The sequence below is a fragment of the Cryptotermes secundus genome, unplaced genomic scaffold, assembly GCF_002891405.2.
Source record: "Cryptotermes secundus unplaced genomic scaffold, Csec_1.0 scaffold319, whole genome shotgun sequence".
Classification (NCBI taxonomy): domain Eukaryota; kingdom Metazoa; phylum Arthropoda; class Insecta; order Blattodea; family Kalotermitidae; genus Cryptotermes; species Cryptotermes secundus.
The window spans coordinates 1,297,644-1,322,502 of NW_019724587.1; the positions used below are offsets into that span (position 1 = coordinate 1,297,644).

A 24,859-nucleotide genomic window follows, 5' to 3' on the forward strand; every position below is an offset into this window, starting at 1 on the left:
ACATTTCTCCATCTTGTTCCACCTCTGCATGCCGTGGAAGTAAATTCTTATAGGAAGTTTTTTCGCAAAGCGACAAAAGGTTTACAGTACTTTCAAAGGGAATATTTCTTTTTACAAAAAGTAACGATAGGTTTTTTGGACAAGTGCTATGTGTCACTTTTTCCTTAGTTCTTAATATTTCCTTCTGTGAAATGTTTAGGATGTTCCCATATTCCAGAGAATTTCAAACTTTTACAATACATTTACCTGCACTTCTTGTCATTCGATTCTAGCTAGCGGACTGTCTGGTTCTTTTCCTTGTCCTGTTCGTATATGGCGTCCAGCAGCAGTCCAACCTCATCTGAAGCAAAGTTTAGATTTACTGATATTGTAGTTTCCACTTTCCTAACTTTGTTCAAAATTGGAAAGAAGACAGTTAAGAACGTCGAATCTTGTGGGCTCAATCGACAGATCTGGGATATTGCCACGCTGTTTCTTGGTTAGATGCCTGGAGTTCACTACAAATACTGCGATACTTCTCAGTAACATGGACACGTGGTCTAACTACATTTCTCTTCTCGTGTGCTGCGGTTGCACGGTAGCTTTATGTGAATATATTGTGTCGAATTGTTTCTAACATTAAGAGACGAACATAGACTGAGGGTGTGTGAGAACAGGGTGTTGAGGAGAATATTTAGACCGAAAATAGATGAAATGAAAGGAGGCTGATGAAAACTACATAATGAGGAGCTTCATAACTTGTACTCTTCTCCAAGTATAATTATAATGATCAAGTCAAGGAGCATGAGATGGCAGGGCATGTAGCACGAATGGGGAGAAGAGTAATATATATCGTGACATGTTGACCCCTACCTCCCCAGCTGCACGTAGCGGTAACGTAGCGCTCGCGTAATAGGCGAGTAATCACACCGCATCCTGGTAGCTATGCAACGCGCAACGCGCGGTGACGTCACGAGCGGAGCCGAAGTGAGCCGAGCGGAGCCGACGTTAGCCGAGTCCCCTCGACCTTGAAGCTATGCAAAGCGAATCAACAGCGGTGACGTCACCGAGGGATATCGCGGTTGCTAGGCAGCAGTCAACAACTCCGGACAGCGTGGCTAGCAACACGGCACCAGACGACAATTGTCCGATCGAGGCTACATGAGGAGCAGCGAAGGCTATTCACAGTCAGTCAGTGTGTCAGTCACAGTCAGTCAGTCAGTCCCACTTCTGACACCAGTTGTCGCGTATCGGGCGTATAACGCGACAAATAAGTTCACGCCGTATTTGATATAGCGAATTTTATTTCACATTCGCACTTACAATCACACAATTGACAGTTTTAGAACTACTGCTACCTGGAGTATCACAAATACTACACTCCAAATGCCAGAATAGAACTGATTGGTTGCTGACTAACTCGGAACTAACTCGGAGGTAGCTCGAGGACTGACTCGGAGGTAGCTCCATGAATGACTGACTGACTGTGAATAGCCTTCGCTGCTCCTCATGTAGCCTCGATCGGACAATTGTCGTCTGGTGCCGTGTTGCTAGCCACGCTGTCCGGAGTTGTTGACTGCTGCCTAGCAACCGCGATATCCCTCGGTGACGTCACCGCTGTTGATTCGCTTTGCATAGCTTCAAGGTCGCGGGGACTCGGCTCACTTCGGCTCCGCTCGTGACGTCACCGCGGGGAGAGTTGCGGGATGATTACTCGCCTATTACGCGAGCGCTACGTTACCGCTACGTGCAGCTGGGGAGGTAGGGGTCAACATGTCACAATATATATATAGGATATTGGTGGGAAAGCCAGGTGGAAAGAGACCATTGGGAAGACCAAAATGTAGGTGGGTGGACAATATTAAAATGGATCTTAAGTAGATAGGACGGGATGGTATAGATTAGATTGATCTGGCTCAAGATAGAGACCAGTGGAGGGCTCTTGTGAACACGGTAATGAACCTTCGGGTTCCATACAATTCTGGAAAATTCTTGAGTATCTGCACATTTGCGGTTTGTCAAGAAGGGCTCAGCTCCATGTGTGAATGTGTGGAATTTTGTATGGGAAGAACTGTGTAGCTTGAAATATGTTCGAGATCTCTTTACCACGCTGTATGTATGTTCGTAAGTAATATTTTACGTAATTAACTTATAGATGGAAATTCCCTTAACCCATTATAACTCAAATTCGAAATTTACCTTTACTCATTCAAAGTAAAGTTCATCAGGTTTCCGTTGTTGAGTATGAACAATATGTTCGCAGAAATAACGAGATTGATTGAGTGAGTGTTGTCCTTCCTAGTGAACTGCACAATCTGCTACAGGACAAATGAAATATGAACATCTTTTCAACAGATACGTGGCGATTGTATCTAGAATTATCGAGCATGTTTCTGCTCCAGCGCAACAACACAATACAGTCGGCAATTCTACTCTATCACATCCCATTCATCTGCTGATTGTCCATCATCACTAGAAACGGCACTAGAAATTGTGTGCTGTCTTCGGAACGACGTGTTAGAACGAATGTACTTATGATCTGTTTGGGGAATGACCTCGCGTCTCTCAGGCCGAGACGCAGGCTCTTAAAACTACTCGTGATAAGCCTTCTGCTTGCCCATTTCAGATCAAGGTTTCCAGATTTTATTCGGAAAATGAGTCGATGCATGCCAGAAATCAGATCTGCTGTTGCATATTCATGATAAGTGAAGTGACTATACCAGAAACATCAGTTTCTCTATTCATGAGAATTATTAGTGCGCAGTTACATGAAGCAAACATATACTGTATGCCCCACACATTCACACTCCAGCTATCTTCCTTGTGGAATGCAGGAAGTCTGCATCACAGGCGTGCCTCATATACTGTAGATCAGGTTGTTAATCTAACGTAACCCTATCCTGATATTACGTGTCTCATTTCGCTCTAGCTGCTTTTATTAAATTTCCCAACGTCATAATACACTATTTGCTTTGCATACAAATGCAGTATAACAACACAATTAATTGCAAGGATAATCTTAACATTTAATGAAGTTAATGGTGTAACAGCGATTAAAACGGCAATGAAAATAGCAAAAGTACAACCGGTGAGATCGGAAATTATGAATAGAATTGAAGTAGTTAATTAGGATTAGAAATCGTTTCCTTGCCTTCTTGCGCTGTATAAGCTACAAGGATACATGCATAAAGTTAGATTTAATTTCACGGAGACTATTTTTTGGGGTGTAATAACTAGACAGAACGTTGCGCACGACCGTGTATATCGACCTGCGATTAGTTACTTGGGGGTGGGGTGAGACTACGTGCACTTGGTACGTCGACCAATAATTGGCCTATTGTACCAGCTCCGGACGCTAGATGATGTTGATGATGATGAATGTCGGGCAGTCGGTGGAATGAGAATTGTCAGGGGAAATTGAAGTACTTGGAGAAATCCTGCTTCAGTGTCTCTTTGTCCACCACAAATACTACATGGCGTGACCTGGGTTCGAACTCAGGCAGACGCGGTGGGAATCCGGCGACTAATACCCTGAGCTATGGCGCTGCCCGTCTTGCAATTAGATTGACAGTTTAAACCGACAAAATAAATGAACAGTGGTCTCTCCTTATTCTGTGGATGTAGTAAGTTTTTGGGATTCGCCTTTAAACTGGTGAAGTTGTTTGTACATTTGAAGTTCCAACTACACTCCGACTCTTGTAGTTGGTGTGGAGATTAAATCTAGTACGAAATAGAAAACCGTTAATATATACTGCTTGAGATAAATACACAAAGTTGTTTTGTAGCTTCAGGTGTAATTATAACTAAGGTTTATGACGGGTGTCCTGGAATATTGTGCTGTACTCACAGGAACCTATTGCAACAAGAATGTGACAGGATAGGGCAGAAGAGAAAGCATTCCAAGAGCAACACTTGAATGAAGTTTTAAGAATCTAGAACCTGTTTGGATAGATACTGACGACTGTTATAATGTTCTCTTCTTCTTGGCCTCTGAATTTTAATTCCTGTTTATGAGTTAATATTCCCATCCACATGTTTTGAAATGTCATTTAGCTATCGTTGCAAGTTAAAACAAAAAACCCCTAACATTCAGTTCTGTAACAGACACGCGAAAATAAAATGAAATAAACTTTGTCTCCTCTCTGACTTTTCCTCCAAAGAACTAATTTCCCCTATGATTTCTTTAAGTAACTGTTAGTAGCATTTCAGATTACGCCTAAGAATTCATTTACATTTCTGGAAATGTTTGGCGAAAACGTGGCACAAGGCTCTTCACACTTACATGTATTTCTGACCTCATTTTAACGAACTGTATCCACTTCATCAGAAACCAGACCCTAAACGACTAACACGAGCAGAATACCCGTTACAGCTATAATTTCGAGAACCAAAACTTCGGTTAGGTTATATTCCCTGAAATTGTTAATAGAACGGACAACGGGAAGAAAGGAAACACCGAGTCAGACCTAAAAAAAGAAAACGTTGCAAGCATATCCTCAGAAGGAAAGAGCCGGTGATGCACTGTTAGGCTATTTGGGACGAACAGCCTTAAGACGGGAGCAGTGTGACATGTCTAACCGTTGCTGGGCAACGGGAGGTGGAACGAGTTACCACGAAGACAGTCCCTTGATAAAGGGTCGGTTGCCAAGTTACGCAACAGTGGAAACGAGGTTACGCAACAGTAAGGAAAGCGGTGTTTCTCCATACAGTGCCGAGTAGAGCCGAGCCGAGCCGAGCCGAAGTGCTCTGGTTGCTACGCAGCTTTGCCCAGCAAAGCCTTTGTAAACACGGCGTCACGCAACATGGTAGACCGTGCAGGGACCGTTGCTAGGCAATCGGTAAACATGGGGTTTACGCAATAGTGAAGCGATGTGTGTTTTCCGCTGTCCGACCGAGGGTTTATAAGAGTAACTACTTAGATATGGAGTAACCAGTCAGTTGCAGTCTAGCATTCGCCGGAGCAAGTGGAAGCAGGAGAAATAGTTGTGATACTGCCGATGGCAGTAGTTGTGAAATTGTGAATTGTGTAATTGTGAGAGCGAGTGTTCAATAAATTCGCTATATTCAATACGGCGTGAAGTTATTTGTCGCGTGACATACACCCAACACGTGACAATATGTTGATATCACCATATAAGAATGACAGTTCAGTCCATCAAGCAAATTTCTCTTCGACTTGTCGTTTTGAAGGTGCTGAATGGCAGGAAATGCCATAATTTAACAGATTTCTGAATTACTCTCTTTGTCTAGTTCCTTACTCACGACATTCCGAGGTCTCTCTTTTCTTCTGGAAGCCTTGCAAAATGTGGTGAATGTTCAGTGAAGTTGTCAAGAACTGAGTGCGAGAACATGTGAAACAGGCTTGATTGTTCGTTATCTGAGAATTTCGGTTATGGCGGTTTCTTAATTTTAAACTCATACATCAAAGTTCGTGATGTATCTCTGTTTGCAGTACCACAGCCGGGACGTAGTATGTCTGGGAGAAGTCCTCGCCAAACTTTATCAATAAAATGTTATCATTTGACTGTCTACTATATGGCGTGACCATTCACAGGCACAGCGTCTAACAAAGCGACTTGACAGTATCCTATTGGAAGCAAACAGTATTCGAAAATATTTTTCAAATTCCTTTTATCGTAATAACTTTCAACGGACTGAAATCAAGCTTGGAATGCGCAATATGTCACTGTACGAAAATCTATATTTGGTCTTTTCTTTAATTAACGCCATCAATAATACCAACATATGAGCTTGGCGAACTTCTGAGGCAGGAGCGACATTAGCGCCACGTAATATAACTGTCCCCGCAATATTTTATCGCAGGCTCAATAGAGTTGTGAAAAGTGTTTAATTTTGTTAAAACTGTTTTTATAGAATATAATCACGTGTTAGTGGCTGTACACGGGTTTTGGAATGATTATTGGGTTTATTGGACGCTCATAACTCGTGATTACACTGTAAAAATCTCTGTGACACAATAGTCTTTTCATTTTTGCAGTATTCATTAGGCGTTGCTTGGTTAGGGCTCTCAATAATGGAGATTAGTCTCCTTCCATGCTCACACCCATGGAGGCGAAACCTTCCCACCACAACCAACCCCCGACTCCCGGCTGCAACTTACATTCAGAAGTCAAAGTTATACAGAATGTTCGGATGAAAGGTATCCAAAAGAAAAATCATCATATCTCAGAATTTATTATACTCGTACACATAAATGTGTTACACCATTACAAAGGGAAATTATCAAAGTTTTTTCTGCTTATATAATTTTTTCAATAAATTTAAACTTGGGCTCCCTTGGTGGCACGACAAATATCCATACTTGAAGCATGTTTGGTGTTGCCGTAGCCACAGCGTCCCTTATGGGGACTTTCAGGTGTTGAAGGTCGTTGATCTTAACCTGGTAGACAGTGTTCTTCATACAACCTCACAAGAAAAAATCCAGTGGTATTAAATCTGGCAACCTAGGAGGCCACGCTATTGCTCCGCCTCTGCCCATTCCTATCCCAGCCATCTCTCTGTCCAGGTGATTCCTAACGTGGTGGAAAAAATGTGGCGGCCTATGCGCGTAAGCCGGGTGACATAAACGGGACACGTGTATGACAATTTCTGAGATATAACTTTTGTCATTTTGGATACCTTTCTTCCGGACAGCCTATATTATGACCGACGGTCAGTCGGCCAGTCTGTCTTGATGTGAAATCCTATCTGGAACCCAACACCAGATTTTTGTTGCTGTCAGACAGTTGCGGGTTAGATGATGTTGGGTGCCCCCTCTGATGAAAGGACGGGTCTATCCTGTACAGTTGCTACTGGCCCGGGCAGATTCGAGACTCTCCCCAACCTGGAGGGTCAGATCCCCGCATTATTATTACCCTCCAGGAACAGGGTGGCCCACCACCGATCACTTCGTCTTGACTCCAAGCCCTTTGAGTTCGCGACCAGAGATGTTTTTGCAGCTGAATCCTTGCGCCCGTAGTAGTTATGAATCATGTTCTCTGGTGAAGGAATGGGTTTGTCTGTTATGAATAGGCTTTCCCTTTGTCAAGTCTACGTATCACACATATAGCGTAAGTATACATGGTTATGGGGAATGGCTTTTCTCAAATGATTCTCACTATATAGCCTCGGCATTGCTCGAATAGGAAACACTGCTTTAAAAAAATCTCTATTATTGCGTGGTTATTCATTACCGCGGGAACGTGTTTACCGTACCGATGCCTAGCAATGGATGTCCTTTGTGGGTTTGTTGTTCCGGCTTTCATCTCTCGTGTCAAAATATAAAAGGTCACACAATACCTACTATACATAGAGGATATTTAATTGTGTTTACTCTCAACTTGTCGTTCCTTCCAGTTTTTTGTTATAAGTTACAACTTTTTAAGGAACATAGTGGCCTCAGCTTCTGCGTATAAATTCTTGCTGTACTATAATTTTGAATCGAAACGTTGATTTGCGAAGCTTCTGTATTGTTTCTATTTCAGGAGAAAGTTCTTATGATCATAGATGGTTTAAATGGACGTTTAGGGCAGGATATCGAGAATTGAGCTGAGATGAAACCGATAAATTAGCGCAACGCTTGAAATCGGTTTAAATTTCCCGCTTGCACCGTTGTGACCATTGTGTACTTGAACTGCACCGGGTAACACTTGTGTGTTTCTAATAGATGATTTTATAAAGGAGAACCTTTCGCTCCTTTTCTGATGCTTCTGTAGGGCGTACAGAGTCAGATTTGTTTATTTGTGCCCAGAGAGGAAGTCATTCCTGGACACTAAGTAGGACTGCGTCGTTGCAATCTGAATTGGTGTGGACCCTCGGAACTGAAATATCAGATTTCTTATCTGCTTATAAAGCACTTATCTCTGATTATTAGAATTATGAATACCTCTAGGAAGACCTAGACATATGGGTGAGCATAATATTAAAATGTATATATGAGAAATAGGATGGGGTGGTATGAACTCGATTAATCTGGCTGTGCATAGAGATCCACAAAATTCTGGTAAATTTGTAGTTGAGCAACTGGTGGCTTCTCAAAGAGGGCGCGGCTTAATGGGGTTAAATAGTTGTGTGGTTAGTTACCGCTATGAAGAAAGAGGTAGATACCAAAATGTTAAAGAAGAGAATGCTGGATTCTGAGGATATATTGCTGTGCTGTATTATTGAATGTGATAAAGATTACGTCGATTGTTTCTAGCAAATTGTTAATGACATGTCGTGGGGAAGTAACATTTGCTGTTTACAGTATAATATACATTTGATAATTATCGGCTGTAGCGACTATAATGATTACTGTTTTATACGCTATAGCGGAGAAGTGAGTCGTAGGGAAAAAAATATTGGGAAAATCTATACACAAAATGTTCACGTTTTCACATTAAAAGAGACAATTTTAGATTTCTGATTGTGTATTTTGCAGTTTCTCGTAAAATCGGATAACCTGGTGCACACCTATCTTCCAATTTTATTACGTTTTTCTGTATTATATTTATAATTTTGCCTATGGTTCTCTATGAGTGTGAAACCTTGTCTTTAACATTAACGGACGAACGTAAACAGAGGGAGTTTGAGAACAGGCTGTTGAGGAGAATATTTGGACCGAAGAGAGATGAAGTGACAGGAGGCTGGAGAAGATTGCATAATTAGGAGCTTCATAACTTGTGCTCTTCTCCAAGTATAATTAGAATGATCAAGTCAAGGAGGATAACGTGGGCATGGCATGTAGCACGAAGGGGGAGAAGAGGAATGCATATAGAATATTAGTGGGAAAGCCAGAAGAAAAGAGGCCACTGGGAAGATCAAGTCGTAGGTAGGTGGACAGTATTAAAATAAACCTTAGAGAGATAGGATGGGATGGTATGGATTGGATTGATCGGGCTCAGGATAGGGACCAGTGGAGGGCTCTTGTGAACACGGTAATGAACCTTCGGGTTCCATAAAATGCTGGGAAATTCTTGAGTAGTTGCTGAATTGGCGGCTTCTCCAGAAGAACTCAGCTCCATGAGTAAGTAAATATGTATTCATAAATTACGTATATAAAAGTAAATTTAAATTTATGCCTTTCTATTATGACTGAATTTAGTAGAGTAGAAGTTATCACTCTGTATCTTTTATTGTAAAGTTTCCTTGTTTTAAATATGATTTTAATTACTTATATTCACTGAGTCACCCATTTTATATACGTATTTATAATTCAGAAGTGTATAACATATGTCACAGTGAGGAATAATCCCGGCAAAACTAGGCTTACACAGGTCATATGAAGTTTCACTTATATGTTAACACAGAATTGGAAACTTCCTCCTCATCTTTTGGGTTTTAGAATTCAGAACTTTGTTCCCCGTATTTAAATTGTTTGACAATCTCAGATGTGTGTGTTGTATAATCAGTTTTCAAATTTAATGCGTGTATGCTTATTTCTAAGTTTAAATCTAATATGTTAATGGTATTAAGTCATATCCGAAGTAGTTTAACAAACAATTCTTCAAATTCATACCAACATTGTGGGGCGCGCGGTCGAGTAGTTGGCTGAGGCACTATGCTTCAATTCGGAATGTCGCGGGTTCGATTCCCGATGAGGTCACTGGATTTCTCAATAGACCTAATATTTCCAGCCGCACTGTTGTCCTGGGTTCGGCTCAACCTGTAACAGAAATGAGTACTGGAAATCTTCCTCTTGGTAAAAGCAGCCGGAAAGTAAGGGTCAAAACCTGGCCGCCTACTCTAAGCCGATTATTTAGAAAATTTGTGAGCCTCAACATCCCACAACCCTATGGGCCTTCACGGCTTGTTACAGAGGTAGCTTTACCTTTGCAAGCGTTATAGCTTCGCATGAATTCCATCACCATTTTTTTATTTCTCACGTGTCACGTGATGATGGTGTATCTTAGCCGAAACATGTTGTGGGTGCAATATTAGAAGCAGTTGTTTGTGTGACAATACCCCCTCCATTTTATCTGTCTATTCCAACTTTGTGTACATAAAAGAGCTGCATACGATAGCACTTTAATCTGGAGACCGGGATAGGTAACAATTTTCAATGTTCGGTAGAGAATATAAATTCATTGCTGAGTTAAATTTATCTGGAAACCTTGGAGTTCCGTATTGAGGGGGTGGGTTTCCCCATGCACTTAGACCGGTTAGTGGTCCATTGTGCGTCCACCTTTAATTTCTACTGTCTCCATACCCTACCGGTACTGGTCCTTACTATCAGCCCTTTCTGCCAGCGAGGTTCCAACCTCCTCTGGCAGTGGTATCTAATAGTTAGTCCCTTTCTGTCAGAGAGGTCCCCCCTCCTCTGGTAGTGGTACCTAATACTTCCCCCATCTACCGGAGGAATTGGAAACTACTTAGGTGGGAAATGTTGCCTAATTTTGCTCAGAGGTCTCCTAGAGACATGAGGTTCTTTTACGTGCCGTAAATCTACGACACGGGACCCACGGCTTAAAGTCCCTCCCGGAGGACTTGTTCCCTGAATTTTTCCGCCCTTAAAAATTCGACGACCTCCGCCGGGTATTTGAACCCGCGTACTACGAGTCATGAGGTGGGAACGTTACCTCTAGACTACGGAGGCCGCTTAACCTTGGAGTTAAATTCCTAATAAATGTTTGTGTTTTGATATATCTTCATCATTTGCAAATCAGCCCATTTTCATCCATAGCCTTCCTAGAAGATTCTGTCAGATCTGATCCGTTATTTGAATTTCGCAAGAATAAATTTTACATAGCAAGGTCGTCGGCCTAGCGTCAAAATCCTACCCTGGAGGGCCAGGTCTCTTTATTTAGGATCTGTAGTAACAGACTGGCGAATTTATACCCCCAGGCATCGGGTATCACTTTTGCTCATCTTCTACGACTCACAGGGCTACACCAACGCAACGGCTGCTTTGACGTATAACTCAACTTAAAAGTGTAGTTGTGACAATCCATGGAAATGCTTCCCTTAGTATGAAGTATGAGTCATTCTCCATTCTCTACATTGCGTTTCACTGCACACACTTCATGATACTGACGTTCAATATTTACGTATTGCTCTCTCGTCGTAAGTAATATAAATGGGTTACGCTTTAGCAAGATATAACAGAACTGCCAAGTCACAAATGCCCTCAGATTTTGACTATACTTAAGTAATGGATGTTCTATATATAAAGTGTATCATACTGTACTTGTTTGCATTCGCGCAGATCTGCGTGAAGGATATGCTGCCCCTTTAGAAGATAGATCACTTTCATGTGTTGATGTTCTCGTTACAGGGCAAGCCTGCATTACAAACAGAACGACACGGAATCCAGGCTGGAGGTGAAGCACTTGCAGGTGGCTGATGAAGCTGTGTACAAATGCGAAATCACATATATCGAAGTGCGGGAGGGCTGCTCCGTCGTCCAGTTCATCAACCTCACGGCACTGAGTAAGTTGTGTCGCCATACCGCTTAGTGCTTGCTAGCGCCTTTTCATTTTATTGGGAAAATACGATAACTTCCACCTGTATCTAACATTTCAGCAAATAACAATACCAGTGATCCACTCTTACATACTGCAGACCTTTATGGACACTTCGAAACCACGTTTTTACTGAATATGCACTATGTGATATTGAAACGTTCTGTGAAGGCAGTATGGCGGAACAAACAGTGCTGCCACGCCAAGATAAATTTGGGGACTGAAATACGAGCTAAAACAGAGGTAACTTGTAGTGTCTTTTATGGCCACTATGACCGCGCCATAGCTCAAGCGGTTAGTCGCTGGATTCCCACCGCGGCGGCCCGGGTTCGATCCCAGGTCTGGTCAAGTGGGATTTGTGGTGGACAAAGTGGCGTTGGGGCAGGTTTTCTCCGAGTACTTCGGTTTCCCCTGCCAATCTTCATTCCACCAAATGCTCCACAATCACCCTCACCTACCATCTGGGCCAGAAGTGGCCGCAGCACAAGGGACTTAGTCCCACCCCACTAGCAATAAAAAAATAACATAGCCCCTATCGTCTGCTCCAGTCCATGAGTGTCAAGAATTCATGACTAAGGAAAATAAAGACAGAAGAATAAATCTTAGCCTTCTACATGTATATCCTGTATATTTGTATGGAAAAAGGTAGAAAGATAAAGCTATTCCTGTAACAGGCCCTGAAGGCCCATAGGGTTGTGAGAGGTTGAGGCTCCAAGATTTTCTAGACAATCGGCTCACAGATGGCGGTGAGGTTGTCAACCTTACGCATCGACCGCCGTTTACCCCCCAGGAAGATTCCTGATACCCATTTTTGTTAGAGGTTTAGGCGAACCCAGGACCATAATGCTGCTGGAAGGATTAGGTAAATTGGAAAAATCCACCTCATCGGGACTCTAGTCCTGGATCTTCCGACTTATAGCATGGTGCCTCAACCGACTACGTTACCGTGTATATCCACGATTGGTTGAACACATACTATCATTTCGTGATCTATCGTTATGTTCGTAATCAAACAGTTATGAATAGGAGCTGAAGGTGGAAACAGCGGCAGGAATGTTTGGATTCAATATTACACTGTCCATGTTTGCAGAAAGACTTCCTGTAAATACCATTTCCGTTTTGTGCCTCTTCTTGTTATATTGAATTTAGTGCGTTAGTATAAATATAACTGTCTTGCCTAAGTTTATCGTCTACGCCAAGTATTTCTTTGCTTCTTTCTTGAAGATCAGCAGCACGTAATTACGACCTAAGAAACCGCAACGTCTCTAGAGGTCACAATCACTAGAACTAAACGCGTTATAAAATGTAGAAATAACATATGGAATAAAATGTAAACGTATGAACACATTCATTTCATAAGAATGACATGTTCTGGGACGGGGCACCGTGTAGATCATGTGTGAACCGACGTTTCAGAGAACGTATCGCCTCCACTTTCAGGGTAGAAAAATCCTCGAGCTAGGAGCCAAGTGAGCAGGTGGCTGCAGTCTGCAGCCCTGAAGATAGAAGCAATACTTTCCTCTGAAACGTAGGTTCAAACAAAATCTACACGGCCCCACATCCCAGAAGATGGCATTCTTAACAGTCACAGCCACGGAAACCTCAAATCTTACACATTTATTTCTTATTTCCTTCACATTAATCTGCATAATCTGAAATTGTAAATGTATAAATATATATTTTATTTCTAGTAGCGTGGGACTATTTTTTTATTTTTTCATTGCTAATGGGGTGGGACTAAGTCCCTTGTACTGCGGCCACTTCTGGCCTATTGTACCAGCCCCAGATGATAGGTGAGGGTGATTGTGGAGCAATTGGTGGAATGAAGATTGGCAGGGGAAACCGAAGTACTCGGAGAAAACCTGTCCCAGCGCCACTTTGTCTATCACAATTCCCGCTTGACCAGACCCGGGATCGAAACCGCGGTGGGAAGCCAGCGACTAACCGCTTGAACTATGGCGCGGCCTTTAATGTATATATATATATATACACTTCAATATAGTGTGCTAGTGAAATGTCCATTGAAATTTCAGACGAAAATTTTAGCTCTTCTCATAGCTAACTGCGGTTCCCACAGATACCCGCTCCACCGGTCTGCATTATAGCCCTTGAGGAACAATTTCAAATGACTATTTAACTGAATATGCATGATACGAAACATTTTCCAGCAACGGTCGAGAAAGCATTGCTGACTGAAGCGTGGTACCTTTCGTTTCTTTATGATCCTGCCCTCAACCACTTCTATTGATCTCTTTCCATTCATAACACACACAGTCAATGATAAACTATGTCCCATTATAGAATATATATAAGCGGTTTTTTCATATCGTATGTTTTCGAAAACGGTCAAATATTGCCAAAGTCTGAATTCGTTTATGCTTTCAATTACGGCACGAATTAAATGTTATTTTGCTGATAGACTTGTTTGTGGTTGGAAGCAGGGTAACTAATTAGCTTCAGCTAATTTTAGTATGCCCTTAGGTGTGTGATCTGTGCGTTTGGCGCCACATCCCTCTGCGACGCGTAATAATTGACCCAGCACTTTTTCCCCTGACACGGCTTGTGTCATGCCATCACATGGCGAAAGCCATTAAATCAATATCAGATTTTCACAGAAATTCATCCATGAATTTATCCGAATATTGACTTTTTGTTTACATACTTAAACCATTCCTCTTGTACCTTTTTTTTTTCCTTGGCACTACAGCCCCAGTGGGCCTAGGCCTACCTCCATGAACTCCGTTCACCTCTTGTACCTTTACGGTGTGTATTTTTTTTTTGTTTTCATTTTAATAATTTCACAGACGGTAGGACTCCGTGAACGAGTGATCAACTCGTCGCAAGGCCTCTACCTTAACACAGGACAACACAAACACAGAAGAGCGAAGATAGTTCATGCCTCAGACAGCTCGGCTGCCATGACCGGCCGTTTTGTTTTCGCAACCTTTAATTATTCATTAATCATTTTTTGCACAGAATATTGGCAGGTTACTTCCCGGAAAGAACATGTGGATGTATTTGTGCAGTCGCCTTATATTTGTGTATGAGAGAAAATTACGGAAATACACGTAATTCATGTTGGATCAAGAAGTCATATAAGTGGCCCACTTGTTTCGTTGTGTTTGCAATAACAATCCTTCCCTTAACATTTTAAACAACAAACTTTGTCAGGCGAACTCCTATTCCGTAAACCTTGCATAATAATAGTTTCCGTTCTATATCTTGCGTTCCTAAACTGCTACGACATATTTTAATTTCCGCCGTTTAGACCAAGGAGTCGGGATAGCTCAGTCAGTATAGTGACGGACTAGGGGCTGGACGTCCTGAGTTCGATTTCCAGAATCCATAGCTCCCAGCCCGGCTCTGGCTGTCTCCTCTCCCATGATACAGGGCCCAATTTCAGCTGAGGTAAATCGGCCGGCGCGTGAAGTTTATTACTCACATTCATCTGCTGTTGAGGTCAAGAATGGTGGAGCTGTGCCTCCAGTCCCCTATATGTCTTCATGGAATAGTGCTTAATTAATTAAGCACAGGGAAAATGTTACCTTCTTACCCTTACCATATAAACCAAATCAATTTTTCTTTTTGGAGAAGAAGGTCCTTCTTGAGCCGCAATGTCGGTAATGGCTTCTGACGTAACCTTTTGTGTTAGTGCGTGTTTGTGTCGTCGCCATGGTTTCTGTTGTCATAAACGGAATAAAAGTGAAAATATGAAGTGACATAACGAGAACAGCTGTGAGGATTAACGTCAATAAAATCAGCTTGTGTGACATCGTCAGTAAAACATCTCCGACGCTGGACTCAGTGCTTCACCGTTTCAGCCCTGTTCACACCAACACCGCCCAATAGCATAACATTCAACTTAACCTTAGCGTCCCGCCTACCAAACTGCGTGACATACCGTGCCATTTCTACAGATTACGCCTCCGAATGGTTGGAGTTCAAGCAGATGTATAAATATTTATCGTAGGTTTCCCATACTTCATACTTTGTTAAGAGGCGGAATTTAGAACCTGTGTACGTTCACATCACTTATTTAAATAATTAGTTACTATAATTTCTTCTTCTATTCTCTGCAAATATGGAAATGCTGTGCTCAAATTACGCACTGCTAGTTCCTGTGTTATTTGTTCCACGCCTGAGGCAATATTAATAGCTATGAAATTCGCACTAAACATTTCAACTGTCGTAGTGTTCTCGGCACACAGTTTAATTAATAATACTTCAGTACGTTCCATTTAATAACCACGTCGAATCGTCTTTTGACTGATGTGTGAAAGCAGCAAACAGCGTGCCACATCACCATCATTCCGCGACCTTTTCAATTCGTCATCCACATTTTTTTTAACATTAGCCACTGCATGTCCTAGGTAGTTCATATATTCCTTAAAACAAACCAACATTCACTTAGTTCTCAGTACTGATAATTAACGTTGGAGTATAAATTTGTAGACCTCTTATGTGGTCTAGTGGTCAAAGTTCCTGGCTACAGATCCCAGAGGTTCCGGGTTCGATTTCCGGGGCTGCCAGATTTTCTGAGAAGTAGTCGGTCTGGAATGGTGTTCGCTCAGCCTCGTTAGAATAATTGTGGAGCTATTTCGAGGAAATAGCGGCTCCGGTCTACAAAACCGAGATTAATGGCCGTGGGTATTCGTTGCGTTGATCACGCGACACCCTCTATCCGCTAAAGTTGGCACCAACTTCGCCGACGAGAGGCGGTCGCTCGGTCAGTATAGTTCGCTTACGGACTCAAACCAAGGAGATTTTTGTTTGTATAACTTTGTACCTGCATCGAAGTTTTCAAGACAGCGCCCCCATGAAGGGGAACACAAGTCACGAATCGGGCCCGACTTGACCGAAGGACAACCCCACTCTTCCGCGTGAGCGAGCACTCACTGCGCAGTTACTAAACCATGTCCCCTATAGTATCTGTCCCTTACTTCATTCGCATAGCCCCCGAACTTACAAATTAAAAGCAAAACTAGACTTTAACGTGCTACATATTTTTAGGATAACATGGGAGATGCACGGAACATATTGTGACGCATATAGACATTGCAAGGCAACGACTCTGTAAGCACACCCGCAACAATAGAACAAGTATTACAAGAGGTGTTTTCTTTGTGGGTCCGCGCCATGCCCATTGCTAAGCAAGGACTCAGCAAACACGTTCCAACGAATACGCAAAAATAAAGAACATCAATTGCAAGGCCGTTGACGTGTTTTCTGTGCTCTGGTCCGACACTGTGCTATATAACCAGAAACTCAGGCAGGCTAGACAGAGTCGCAGAATCGTCGTACTTCGGAATTCGGAATTCAGGGAGACTGAGCCAAAAGACTTGGTGTGTGAGCTGAAGACTGTACTTGTGCTGTAGTTACAGTAATATTTGAAGTTACGGTGAGACTATGATAAATCCGCTGCCAGGAACAAATGAACAAAACAAACAACGTGGTTTTAGTCCGCAAGTGAACTATACCGACCGAGCTACCGCCACTTGTCGGCGAAGTTAGTGCCAACTGTAGCGGATAGAGAGTCTCGCGTGGTCAGTGTAACGGGTCCCCACAGCCGGTAATTTCGGTTTTCTACACCTCAGCCTCTCTATCCTTGAAATAGTTCCTCAATTATCCTCACGAGGCTAAGTCGACCCCGTTCCAGACCCACTACTTCTGGTAGCACCGGGAATCGAACCCGGATCTCTGGGTCTGTAGCCAGGAACTTTGACACTGGACCAGAGAGGCGGTCCCCCTGCCAGGAAACTGGTAATAAAGACTAGTGAAAGCAGACTGAGAAGATCCAGTGTTGAGTGATTTGTAGTGTGAGAACCAGCAAAGCTTGTTATACTTAGGCGTAGTTACGACTTGTGAATGATCAACGAACTCAGTCATCATCTAATACACATAACATTATTACATACGAGTACAGTTCTGTTATGGGCCGACTTTCACCAACCAACCGAACTAGCCAGGATGCACCTGGCACTAATACGGGAATGCTGTGCGTCACATACACCCTTGACGGTAGTTGCTAGTCATTCGTTGATTCGTTGATTCGTTGACGTGTACGAGTTGCCATCCCGCTATTCTAGCCCTTTCTCGCAGCATGGCGGGGGGAGGGGGCCGGCGGATTCAGTGTTCGCACTTTCACACAACATAATAACACCAAAACATATTGTGTTTGATGGATACTTTGGGGACATGGCGTCTCCTCCGATACATTCATACAGAAGCCCCATTTGTACATGATTCTATTGATCATCTGTCCTTCTTCATCAGCAGATGATGCCAAGAGCCCAAATTGCGAATTTGCATCATGTGTTGTGTGTTGTTATTTTACGTGGACTGTGTATGCCCTACATCGACTCATATTGCAACCCTTTTGCAGTATACATCGGATGTACAGCATTTAAGGCTCTCTAAATTACTTCCATAAAGGATGGTCCTTTAAAAAACTGGTTCTTTCTTAAACCACCAGAAATCAACTTATTATCCTCGTATAACAATAATTGTAATATTGACACCTTGGGGCAGTCAATAAATACCCCCTTTCATGCAGTCTGAAAGATACTGAATAGATCTTGAGGTTGGACCCTATCCTGAGGTACTTGAACCTAGTCCATACCCTCACAAAATAACTTTTATAATGCCTCTTAATATTGACACGTGTTTCAGTGACTCTAGACAGGGTTTGGATTGGTAACTGGGTTTGTTCAACACTTATAGACCGTAAGTACAAATAACTCTGGCATTAAGGCTAATTTACACACTCTGCAATTCACTAAAGCACGCAATAAGTCTTCTAAGCGTCTTGTTCTTTCACCGGTTTTCTAGTAACGGCTTCCAACGCCGTAGAACCCTGAGCTTCTGTCTCAACGTCCTTATTGGCCCGCGACTTGCTCACAATTAACTCGGAGATGCAATTCAACGGCTTACAAAAAAAGGCCCTTCTTCACCTCCTACGCCTACACCAGCATAAGATATTTTCCTTCATAATGTGACCCATATGGGCGAAATATATGAAAGCCGTGAAGTAAATTGCCTAATATGCGCTACACTTGATGGTACTTTTACTGAGATCATTATGAGCATCAGATTGTAATGTACTTTGCCTAATAAATCCATAGGCCTGTCAAGTACTTATCAAACAACACAATATTGCATGTAATAATAAATATAAATATAACAACGAATATTTGGTTTGACACGAAGTGAAACGCACATGTGAAAGTCATTCTAACTTTGAAACCTGATGGTATAATTTTAATTTTAAAATTATCTCTATATATCTTGTCTAACCCCTTTCGGTTCACCTCTAAGAGTTACGTACAATACATATTTAAAATTAAACGTGGAAAGTGGACGTAAAAGTAAAGATCACTAAATATTTGTGGCGCATAGACATGTTGCTGTGCAGAGACTTCTAAACGGACGAGTACAGAAGTGGCTGTGCAATAAGCGGATAAAATACCACCCGTTCCTAAGCAACGGTTCGGTAAACAAGTTCCCGCGGAAACGATGTCTAGTCTATCGCTAGTCACCCGCCCATGAGAATAATTGAAGGATTTTCGGAACCGGTGTTTTCTCATGTGTCCGCCCCGAGGTTCTATAACGAAGACAACCAGCCGAGCTGCAGTCATTTGTGTCCAGTTCAGTTGAGGTAAGTGATGGAAGTGGCTGGTTGATGAGAGAGCGTTCATTTGAAAGTCAGTCTGTGAAGAGGAGACTAGGAAGCTGGTCTGAAATGGCCGCTAGCCTGTGACCCAGTTAGTTGAGTTGTCAGTTGACAAGAGTTCTGCACAGACAACTGTGACAAGAGGACCTGTGCGCGAGAAGCGGAATTACCTCCACTGTTAGAAGCCGTTGCTAGGGAACGGCTGTTGACACAGCAGGCTGGAAAAAAGGTTTAGCAGGTATTATGGTAATTTTCAAAGCATAGAGATTAGCGACAGCGCTGTAATTACTTGTAGTTCCTAATAGTGTATACAAGTGGTCAATAAATCCAATTCACCAAACCAAACTCCGTCTGTAGTCACACACATAAATCGTGACAGTATTTTCTCTGTTGTGTATGGAGGCCCAATGTGATTTTTCCCATATGGAGGATGTATTCATTTTAGTTTTCCCCACTATACTTTCGCGCGTCGCTAGTTTCTCCCATGCGTGTTGCATACATATTCCAGCCTTCATTTGATGGTCTTGATAATATTTGGATGGATGGTATAAATTGTATCCGTCCACATTATACAGCCTCTTTTTACTTCTCTCTCTCTCTCTCTCTCTCTCTCTCTCAAGTCCAAAAATTGTGCCTTGCTAAGAGGAAATGTTCTGTATTGTACACTCTGTACAAGAGCATTCATTCTAAGCCGACCAGGCAAATCGGATGTTAACAATATTGCCTTTGTTATCAAATTCGCTTCATTAATAACTTGCTTTGATCTTGTTGTGTATCGATGCGTTGTCTAACTCGTTACATTACTTGCTTTATAGATAAGTACATCAGAACACGCCATAATATCGAAGCTTAATAGACCTTCTTAAGCACAGACAACTACGTTTTTGTTAAAAAAAATAGTCTTCGGCATCAGTGTATCCAGATTTTCATGAAATTCGTTTTAGATATATTGCCTCTAAAGGCACCACGTGATTTTTCAATTTCCTGCTGTTAATAATACCAACCTACCCGACCGTGCAAACTTCGGATAGGGATCGACACAGCGCGGTGTCCTGAAGTGTTGTGTAACAATGCATCTATGCAAAATATGCAGATATGACAAGACAATTTAGTCTCTGTGGAATGAGAAACAAAATTCGGACAAATACACGAAACTTGTATTTCGCTTCCTGCATAGTGGCAATGACGCATAAACTACACCCGAAATAATGCATGGAAATGGATCGGAGGCTAGCAAATAAAAATACTCTATGAAATATTGTTTATATGTAAACAGTTACAGTCAACTTAGTGATGCAAGATTCTGGGCTGCTATATGAAAGCTATAGAATGGAAATGTACAGTATTGGAAAATTAGTAAAATGACGGATCATTAAAAATGTAGAAATAAATTTTTAGTTTTTGCTAGCCTCAACAAATTAACTTAAACATTTGAATAAAGAGTAGGCGTCGTAAAATCGCCTCAGATATTGTTATTTATGTTCAAGTACGTATTATGACACAAATGACCGTTGCTAGGCAACGGTTCGGTAAACACAGTCCCGAAGCTATGATCTCAACAATACAAGGACAGCCGTTGCTGGATATCGGACTAATAAACACGCGGCTATAATAATACACGACAAGAATGGAAGATTTTCTATATGGCCCTCCCCGACACTGCCAGGGAACTGCGTGGTAACAAGCCTCTACTACAATAGAGGAGCTTGTGTTTTCTGTGCTGCGTGGTCCGTGCCGCGGGTAGATAAGGGAGCCAGTTTGAAGTTACATCAGAGTCAAGAGAATGGGAACTGAGTTCAGCTGTAGGTAGAAGATAACCAAGGGAAGTCAGTAGAATGAAAATTAGAAGTCGGCCTGTGAAGGCTCAGTGTGTGATTAGAAGATTTAGTCAGAGTGAGACAGTTTTAATTCCGTTACGAAGATACGATTAGTGAATACTGAGAATCCTGGTCCGTGGGTAACTATGAACTATCAGCGATAGCGCTCTATTGCTTAGAAGTACGAGTTGATAGTACGTGTTAATCAAACCGATCATCCGACCCAAACCCCATCTGTAGTCACTGATATACTTGACAATATGAATTGTCATACAGTGCATACATAATAAATTATTGGTAATATTCTATTTCAAATTAATATATTGTTTTAAATTCTTTGAACGCATGTAAAATCGGGCTAAAAGAAACATTAAAATATGTATTACAGTTGTGAAATATAGATTCTAAAGGGTTCTGACGATGATGGTTGACACACAGAATTACTAGGTTTTTGGGCTTTTTCCATCTTCCAGAATTCTATGTAAGAGATGATACGACGTTTCGGAAACTATCTGAAGCCGGTAAAATATCCAGTTACCGAAACGTCGTGTCCTCTATTACCTAGAGTGCCCTCTATTACCTACAATTACGGGCGATGGGAAAAGTAAAAAACCCAATAATGCTGTGAATTGTGACATAATTTATGCAGTATATACAAGCATATACAGGGGATGGACAAAAATATGGAAACACCCAACAAAAACACATTACCGTGACTAATATGGAGTAGGACAACCTCTGGCTTGCAGAACTGCATGCAGTCTCCTTGGAATGGATAAATAGAGGTCCTGTGTGGTTTGAAAAGGATCACAAAGTCAATAGAAAGTCCGTCGAGTGATGGTTTTATTAAACCGAAACATGTAAGGCAAAAGTGATAAAGAAGTACCTAAAAAACATTGTTACACTCGACGGACTTTCTATTGACTTTGTGATTGATAGTGTAACGGACCAAAAATGAAACAATTCAAAATTTGAAAGGGATTCTTATACCATTCTTCCTGCAAAACATTGGCAAGTTCTGTTAACGTATTGCGGAGGTTGTACAGGTAGTGGTGTTGGGCAGATACGACATCGTGACTTACAAACGTCACTAAAATAAACACTTCAATTCAGGCATACATTTCACGAGCTGTTTCCAAATTTTTGTCCATCCCCTGTAATACACGTATATTATTTAAAATAATGCATAGGTTTTAATTATTTATAATGCATCTAAAGCTGGTATGTAAGAAGCATCGAAACGTGTGTATTACAGTTACGATAAAGGGTAAAGTCGCCCCAGAGGCCGCTTAGTAGCTCAAGCCGTTAGTCGCTGACTTCCAACCGCGGTGGCCCGGGTTCGATGCCGGGTCTGGTCAAGTGGGATTTGTGGTGGACAAAGTGGCGCTGGGGCGGGTTTTCTCCGAGTATTTTGGTTTCCCCTGCCAATCTTCATTCCACCAAATTCTCCATCATCATAATTACCCGGGGCAGGCTACAATAGGCCAACCAGTGACCGCCGTGAACCCAGTTGGACTCCACCATCCACTAAGCGAATTAAAAAAAAAAAGTCGCCCCCTGTGCTTAACTAATTAAGCACTACACCTTGAAGGCATATGGGGAGTGGGTGTATAGATCCACATTTTCATGACCTCGATACTAGTTTTAAGTGAGTGATAAGCTTCATGCCCCGGCCGCTTTATCCCAGGGGAAAGAACCTTCGGTACCCATTTGATAGGAGTTTAGGTGGACCCCAGAACCTCTCTGGACGACGTGGGCAAGAGAAAATTCTTGACCTTACCTGGACTCGAACTCCGACCTCTTGGTCGCCCAGCCCGTAGCTAGTCGCTATATCGAATACGCTGTCATGGCTCTTATTATATTTACGATGATATTTTAAATTATATAATATACTTAATATATATTTAATATAATATAATTCGTAATATCGTTTTGAAATAAAAAAGCTGTATGAAATTTCAAACTATTTGAACACCGAAAAACAGGAAGGACATCAATATCTCTTTGAAACTTCTCGGACTTAACGCATCTTCAAGAACCTTATTTGTTGCAGTTGCCAACATCTCTCTAACACTATTGAATACAAATACATACTGACAATAGTAATCTGCTATGTGTGGATCAACATATGGCTTCTAGCAGATCATAATGCATTTCATCTGTCTGCAACACTGTGTACTGTGTTTATGTTTGTGTGAAATGCCGCGTTGTTCTCTCACGTTCTGCCACCCCGAAGCAGAGTGGGTCACTCCGTTGTGGTCGGAAACATGTTGATGGGTTACAATTAATTGTGGCGATATGTGTTTGAGCACAGATTGGATCAAAGGAGAATATGAGAAACGACAGCATTCTGTGGGACAGTGTGATGAAACCGCTACCACAATAGGGATTACTCGTCCAGCCAACACTAAGTCTCCTCTGCCTGCTCTCCAGCAGGAATCCCGTATCTGATGAGTCTGCTGTCTTTCTGACGGTGTTCTCTGAACAGGCAGTTTTGAACCTGGGGACATGAACTGTAAATCAATACGTGAGATGTTTTTATATAAAGACAAACTCGAGAACTGGCTTGGCACAGCCAGTAAATAAATGCTTGCCCACTGCTTTCATGCTAGTATCTTGCTCGACTTATTCTTCGACCCTAAAAATGGAGACAATATATTCCGCGGAAACATCGGTTGACTTTCAGCAGACTACACGGCGTTGTGTCCCAGAAGAAAGTACTCTTCGGTGACTTGCCTATGGGTTAGACCATCTGAAGTGGCCGCGCCATAACTCAAGCGGTTAGTCGCTGGCTTCCCACCGCTGCGGCCCGGGTTCGATCCCGGGTCTGGTCAAGTGGGATTTGTGGTGGACAAAGTGGCGCTGGGGCAGGTTTTCTCAGAGTACTTCGGTTTCCCCTGCCAATCTTCATTCCACCAATTGCTCCACAATCACCCTCACCTATCATGAATCGCTGGTACAATATGCCAGAAGTGGCCGCAGTACAAGGGACTTAGTCCCACCCCCAATAAAAATTAAAAAAAAAAAGGTCATTTGAAAGTCAAGATTCTGTTTCCGGTCCCGGCAGAGCTTCCTTCTTCACTACCATCTCCATACAGGTTTTGGGATGCGCGGGCCTATATCGCTCCTCCAGCCCCCATACACTTTCATGGTGTGGTTCGTAATTAAGCTCAGGGACAAATTTATCTTCATCTTACATTTGCAAACGCAGGTTGAGATTGCCTAAAAATGTCTGACAGCTTTCTTTCTTTCTTTCATTTTCTGTGCGTGGAATGAATTAAGATTTTAAGAATGTGGAAACATTTGTATTTTATATTGTTTATAAAAATGTGCTTCATAACATATAATTTAAGATAAATCTCTCTTGATAATATGTACCAAAATGTTTTAACATTACGTGAGTCGATGACTTATTTTCGTAAATATCATAATTAGTACTTTATTGCATTCATATGTATCGGCTGTCTTACAGATTTCATTTGTTATTTTCCTATTCCTAATATGTTTTAACAAGTTTTAAATACATAAAATTTATTATTATATAAGGACGTATATAAATTGTATATTACATTGTAACCTCGCTTAACGAGCACCTCTCATAGCGAGTAATTCGCATAACGAGCAAAACAAACTGTGGGGGTGACTCGCTTAACGAGCGACGTTTCGCATAACGAGTGACGAGAGGGGAAGTCCCGGATTATGCGCTTGCTACATCAGTCTGTGTTTAGCACTCGTTCCGCTAGCATCTTAGTGTCGCTTGTGATCACACATTTTTCCAAACTTGTGTTCAGACATATTATTTGTGATTTTTTCTGCAAAGTTTAATAACCCTTGCAAAAATGTCCCCGAAGAAAAATCCGCAAAAAGACAGCCATAAGAGAATAAAAATAATCGTAGAGATGGAGGGTAAAATCGTTGAAAAACGAGAACGAGGTGTGAGCGTGGCTGATCTAGAA

General features: G+C 41.9%; 1 protein-coding gene across 1 annotated transcript in view; it reads left to right on the plus strand.

Annotated features, from left to right (window-relative positions):
• The window catches only part of LOC111862320 (titin), a 584,441-nt gene that overhangs the window by 119,658 nt on the left and 439,924 nt on the right, over nucleotides 1-24,859 (plus strand). The window contains exon 3 of the mRNA XM_023847603.2: nucleotides 11,231-11,385. Coding sequence (XP_023703371.1) covers nucleotides 11,231-11,385 — 155 coding nt within the window. The remainder of the gene's footprint in view (nucleotides 1-11,230; nucleotides 11,386-24,859) is intronic.